The sequence below is a fragment of the Phaethon lepturus genome, unplaced genomic scaffold (genome assembly GCF_000687285.1).
Source record: "Phaethon lepturus isolate BGI_N335 unplaced genomic scaffold, ASM68728v1 scaffold52045, whole genome shotgun sequence".
Lineage (NCBI taxonomy): Eukaryota > Metazoa > Chordata > Aves > Phaethontiformes > Phaethontidae > Phaethon > Phaethon lepturus.
In genome coordinates, this window is record NW_010540788.1 from 5,553 (window position 1) to 12,278 (window position 6,726).

The following is a 6,726-nucleotide window of genomic DNA, read 5'->3' on the forward strand; positions in this document are numbered from 1 at the left end:
ATGTTTTCCTGCAGGAGCTGTAGCTTTGAGAAGTTTTGTGGTAGAGTAAATGACTTCCTGTGTAAATAGTCTGGTTTTACGTTTGCTCGGGTATGACAAGGTAAGAATTGTCTGGCTGCAGTTGTGGTTGTCTAGACTAGGGAGTCCTTTCAGAAATACAGTATGCCAAAATGTTTTGAAGTTTTTTCTTTTGGCTTGGTGATTACAGCAAAGGACAGATGTGCATGCATAAATAATTCTTTTTCTTACTTGTGGATTTAGCAAGTGTATAAAAAGGCTTCAGACCCAAAGGTGTAACGAGGATTAAACTTTACTGTTCTTCTTGTCTCTGGTACGTTACCATTCTTCTCTCAAGCAAAGATTGGATGCCACTGAAAGCCAAGATCCACTGCATGTTCCCTGTTACTGGAGGTTTTTGTCTGCCCTTTTTTGATGGATGATTAGGAAAACAAGATTATCTTCTTAAAATTCAGTTCTGATGTTTTCCATCTGAAATGAGATTTCTGGTGAGACATCCCTAAGGAGTTCTTCAGGAAGGCTTAAAGTAAATGGCCAGATTTTCATCTCCTAGTTTCTGTGGATCTTTGTAAGCATGCTTGAAATATGAAATAACTGAAAATTGGGCAGTTGTTGTGCATAGACAATATACAACATCCTACCACTGCAGCCAAGTCTGAGAGCGGGACCTAAGGGGTGCAGAAATGATCTGAAGGGTGGTCTTGCTGCTGCCTGTGTTCCTGTTAACTCCCTTGCGTAAAGAGAGCCATGCATCCAACCCTGTAGTGAGCTCATTCACAGCTATCCCAGCAGATAGTTGCTTCCTTTTCTTTGTTTTGTAGGGTGGATTTTCTGCTAGGGTAGCCCCTGATCTGCTCCCTCTGAGATCAAGTGAGCCTCAGGGTTGGTGTGGGAGAAATGGCAGTAAAACCTGTGGCCAGGCACGGAGGGAATGAGTAGAGTGGAGCCTCGCTTGGTTTTACAGCTAAGGCAATCTAATAAGTGACGACTGCTAACCAAACCGTGTCCTAGGACTGCAGACTTTGCCCTTCATGGCTGCTGAGAGAGCTCCATGTTGATTTTGTTATACACCTGGACAATAAAGGGATTTATTCAGAATAAGGAGCTCTGATACGAGGATTGCAGAATTGGCTGGAGCAACTCACTGGAGTAAACAACTGGCCTGTTTTTGTGTCCATACTGAGTATGTTTGGTATGAGGTGTGATAGCCAAGTGGGAATGTTTAGGCTTTTGGCAGCAAAAACAGACAAGCTGAAGGAAGAGGGGCAATGACAACTGTTCTGTGTCTGTGGGAAGGAAAAGGATATTACAGAGAAAAACAGGTGTGTTACTCCTTTGATCCAATTTAGTCCAACCTCTCTTCTCCAGTTCCAGTCTTGTAGCTGCTAGAGGCATTTCAGGCAGCAGTGAACAAGTCTCATCTTCTCAACTAGCGCATTTAGTACTTGTAGCCTGACGCTCTAGAAAACTGGCTTAGTCCCTGTGTGTGCCCTCAGAAGCTTGACTGCTTTATTGGTTTAACTGGATTAGCTGATAAACTGAACTATTTGTTCACACTCACACTGTAAAGAGATTGCACTTTGCTGGCTTTGCGGTTAGCGCTTTCCATTGCCAATCTGTTCCTGGAATTATGGTATTGACAGTGCTAGAGAAGGGCCCAACCCATCAAGGAAAACAGAATTGCACCTGGGTTTGTTGTCAGTTCATAGCGCTTGGTCTGACAGTTGTCTGTGACCATCTGCCACCGACAGAAACGCCGGTGTCATCGTGGAGTGTCCTCAGGAAAGTTCTCGAGAAAATCATGCAGGAGAGGCTCCTCTGCGAGCAAGGGAGTCTGCCTTATGCAGTGAAGCCCATGAAAAGCTACATGAGGATGTCCGTTCTTTTGTATTATTTTCATGCCCAAATCCATTACAGAATCACAAAAGGGATAGCTTGGCTGTGGGGGACAAAGCTGTGCTTCCCTGTGTATGTTGAGGATTCGCCTGTTTGGAAGGTTTTTTTATTATGCAAAGTATTTTCCGTGCTGTGCCACACACGTTGTTCTTTGTGAATTCCTGAAGGAGAGGTTGGACAATTGAATCTTTGGAAGATTTATTGGTGACGTGGTTTGAGGCATCCATGATGAACAGAAGAGGTTGGAAGGAAGGCTGCTGACACTCTTGGCACCTTTTTTGCATCTAGCCCTTTGCTCAACTGAAGTCTTCTCTTCCAGCATCCAGGTGGAGAAGAGGTTTTGCTCGAACAAGCTGGTAGAGATGCCACAGAGAGCTTTGAAGATGTTGGGCATTCCACAGACGCCAGGGAAATGCTCAAGCAGTACTACGTAGGGGAGATCCACCCGGTAAGGACCAGCTGGCTCTTTCAAACACAGGATGGGACTGTGTAAAAGTATGACTCTCCTTTGTGTAACCCACTAAACACATACACCAAGATGTGTCTTGTGAAATAAGTAAGTAGGTGAGGGTTTTAGGGAGTCTCTGTGTTGTCCAGGATTTCTGCTGAGGAAACAAAACTAAATTAGTCTTCTCTTTCCACCATTCAAAACAGATTTCTCACTACAATTAAATCAAGGGCACTTAAAGAAGCTAGTGTAATCAGTTCCCCCTGTAGCTGGTGGTACCATAACTTCCCCTTGCCTTGTAATTTAGAGTTCAGGAGGGTGAGAGATCACAGGGGCACAGCACAAACACCAGCTTCCTGCCTGCTACGAAGACCATGCCTTTGGGTGCTGAAGGAATGACTCCTTTATAAACTTGAGTCCAGGCAATTACCCCTATGATGAGTGCTGTGTACAGAACAATTCCCTCGTAAAGACTGCAGGTTTCTCTTGAAGTCGGTGCTTATCTTTTTTTCTTCTTTTTTCCCCCTTGACAGCATGATCGTAAAAAAGAAGGTTCTAAGGTAAGCTATTAGTGTTTTATTTTTCCGTTTTAATTTAATGCTGTGGAAACGACATCATGCTCACAAAATTAACAAAGAAGTTGTCACACGCCTTTTTTTTTTCTTCCCCTCCTCTGTTTAGCTTGTGGCTTTATGTTTATACAAACTACGGTAATGAATAAATCTTCCAAGCAAATTATACCTTTGCTTTTGTTTTAAAGCTCAGCAGTCACCTCAGTGTGAAACTGGAAGTGGTTTTGTGTGCCCCCACTCCCCTGACATCAGCAAGGTTATTTCCACACCTTGAGCCACAGACCATATTTTTTTCTTTTTTTTTTTTTTTTTCTTTTGCATTACTCGTGATGTCCTGACCACTGAACTGTTAGTGTTGTTACAGTCAAGCCAGGAGACAGGCACAGCCACCATGGGGTTGGCTGTAAAACAAGAATTCTCTGTTAACTGCCCTGGTAATCATTGGTGTTGCTTAAAACTCAGATACTCCTGGATTAGAACAGGGAACAGTGTTGCAAAAATGCCTTTGAAACTGATGGGGAGAGGGAAAGGTAATAAATAGAATCCCATCCGAGAGGTAAACATGTGCCTTGCAGCTGGCTTCTCTTCTCGCTTGGCTCGAAGGCTTGGACCAGGTGCAGCTCTGCTTCAACAAGCTTTTGTTAGGTGTTGTTCTAAGCAGGGCCGCTTGCAGAGTAGCAGGAATCAAGAAGCAAACTGTCAACGGAGAGCGCGGCGACTGAAGCCCTTGGGAGCGCTTGCTTGCTGTAGTCAGCCATAGGAAGAATAACTCAGGCTGGGTAACGCCTACACTTAGTTATAACACGAGATGGCATGATTACGCATCTATTCACCTTAAAATTTATTCTTTGGTTCAACTCCGTTTCATAAACAGAATCGCATGCCTAAAATGTGCATAGGAATAAGTAGTAATCTGAGTAGCTCCCTTGGATATGAGTTAAATATTTTTTTCAAATAAGTTTATCTTCTGAGGAGAAAGTCCAGTGAGTTATGATCTGTTTTAAAAGCTGGCCCAAGTATAATTTAAAAATAGCAGCAAGAGATAGATATTAGCAATGTAAAAATAAATAGGGGGGGAACCACACACACACACGCGCGCACACACAAAATGTTGTATACTGTTGTGATGCAGCTCAGAGGTAGCTCCCCACGGATGAGTGTCAATGTTTAGCATCCACTGAATGTATTTTGGCAGAAAAGGAAGCACTAAGGCGCTCGAGGAATGGAGGTAATTCTCTTTAGAATGGGCAGGAGAGGTGACTTTTGGCTGGTAGGTGTTGAATCAACTGGAGAGCAGCAACAGCCACCGAGGAAGAGGCTGTAGACTTGATGAAAGCCTAAACGAGAATTTCAGCTGACTGGAAAAAGTATTTAAGTTCTCGGAGTTCTATGAGAGGAGAAGTATTAAAGTTTGGAAATGGGTTGCGTGCAAGGGAAGAGCTGAAGAGAACATTGTGGTTGTATGGTTCAGTGGTCAGCCAGCAGGATAGCAAACGGGGACGTGGGCAGGGGCTTGGGGAGGGGATCATCGTGCAAGGGCTATCCCTGCCAGAGTGCGGTTATCGTCCATAGCGTGTATAACAAACAGGCTGGTGTGTGAGGTAATGAGCAAGACCTTTTTTTGAGAGGGGTGTGAGTTCCAATGTGAAGTTGAGGACTGGGTGGGAGGACTGGATTGATGGATGGAACGTGGAAGGTGAGGATGAGCACAAGCATCCCCAGAAACATCTGCACTTGTGACAGAGGGTGTTTGGGAGAGGAGGGGAGGGTTATTTTTCCTCTGTATTCGTAATTGCGTGTTCAGTCTTGTAGTCTTATTAGCATATGTCTGATGTTTCTTTTTTCCCCTGCTAACTCCCTCTTTCCTCCTTCAGAATCCAAGTATGACATCCTCAGGCCAAGCAAGGTATAGTATCTTCTTAAAATAAGAGTAAGAAATTGAGGAGTTAGGACCCTTTGTTTGAAGAACTGCATATTAACTCTGATGGACAGGGAAAAAAAGCCGTGGATATTACTGCACTGTCCTTCCAGCAGGCAGCTAGTCCAAAATAAGTTGCCGAACTGCAGCGCGCCGAGATAACTGCCAGGGCGTGCGCCTCCCTTGTTGGATGTGGGGACCCAGCCGGTGGGGCGAATTCCCCTGCTCCGCTCTGGGCAGAATCCTGCTATTTTGCAGCTTGAATTCTCTGGCCCATGTGTTCATGCTACACACCTCTGGCTGCAGTCCCTTTGCACTACAGCGATTATCTGGGTGGTGGCTGTGGGGTGATGCAGCACAGTGATGTGCAATTTTTTTTTTTTTTGGAGGATCTTTACTGTGGCCAGCCCCACTTAGGTGAAAATCCAGGAGTGCTTACAGCCGGAACAGGGCCCTACTCTTTTGTAGCTGATGCAGAACTTTCTTGCTAAGGGGGCTGCTGAAGGTGAGCCTGTGGCCTCTGGTTTATGAGTGAGGAAGATTTATTGTGGGATAGCTGTAGCAATTTCCATCCTTGAGTCAACTCAGCTGTTTGTATAGCACAAATTACAGTCTGACTTATTTAAGGAAAAAACCCAAAACAACAACCAACAACAAAAACCCCAAATTGGTTTCTGTATGTGCCAGGCTGGAAACTTCAGCAATTCAGCTGCTATTTTGTAAGCCACCAAGCCACCCTTGCAGGCGCAGGGGCCTCTCGCAGGGGCCGGGCAGAGCACTGAGCGCGGGGACTGCCAGAGCTGCCCAGCCCCGTTAGCTGATGGGAGACAGGTCCCGAGAGTTCCCTAGATGAAAACAGACATGTAATAAGTGATGAGCATCTTGAATGAATTATTAACTCGATACTTTCTTCTGTTTTGTGTTGTGTGTAATTTTTGCTTTGTTGTTTGGTTTGTTTTTGTTTTTTCTCCCTATAGTTTTTGGTCAACGTGGCTAATTCCCATCTTCGGAGCACTGGTCATAGGTTTAATGTATCGCTATTACATGCTGGATGGGAGAACTTCTTGAACTGACCTTGCTGGGACTTCAGAAAGCCTGAAAGAGAGGGTGTGAGAGAGAGAGTGCATGAATGCAACATGTGGAGTTCTGTTTCCCTTAACCTTTTCTGCCTTGCTTTTAGCTTTGAGTCTGTCAAGTGATATTGATATCCATGGGACCAAGCTAATACCAAACTCTTTATTCTAACTCTGGGACCCACGGACCTGTCGTACTTTCCTTGTGCGGTGGCAGGGCGAGTGCAACTTCCCAGTATTCTCTTACGTTTGTGTGTGGTCTCCCTCGTGTGTGCGTGCTCGTGCGCTCTCTCTCGCTCTCTCTTGCTCTCTGAAGTAAACCACAGACAACCTTTTTCTTTCAATGCCTTTTCGTTAAGCCAGACAACGTGAAACAGCTGCTAGTGAGCCTGTGGGTTTGCCTCAGTCTTTCACATAGCATTGCCAGAAATAAACTGCAAGTTGTCTATGGTCCTTTCCAGAAAAGATGTCCGGAGATTTGGTTCCGCAGTAACTTTCCCAGTGCATGCAGGCAACACTAATTGGAGCAGCAGGAAATTGTTAGCTTTGCTACCTCTTTCTGTACGTGTCTGTTTTTAACGGTTAAACAAATATAAGTATTTTAAAAGCAATTCTGTTCATTTTGTAATATTTGTACTTGTCCCTTTAAACTGTATATTCTGTGAAACAATTTATACCTTGAATTCTGGTTTGTTTGGGTGCTTTTGTGCTGCGTGCGGCAATGCCAGAAATGGGAACTGACATGTGGCTTCTCGAAATGCAGATTTTTCTTTCTCCCTCAGGTCTTGATCTGACACGTGT

The 6,726-nt window shown here is 44.6% G+C and overlaps 1 protein-coding gene across 1 annotated transcript; it reads left to right on the forward strand.

Annotated features, from left to right (window-relative positions):
- Positions 1-2,233: 2,233 nt before the first annotated feature.
- On the forward strand, positions 2,234-5,920 carry LOC104614066 (cytochrome b5 type B; the record flags this gene model as incomplete). The annotated part of the gene is made up of 4 exons (XM_010287528.1): positions 2,234-2,362; positions 2,896-2,922; positions 4,809-4,840; positions 5,830-5,920. Coding segments are annotated over 4 exons (279 nt in total), but the record flags the coding sequence as incomplete, so codon positions are not given.
- Positions 5,921-6,726: the final 806 nt, after the last annotated feature.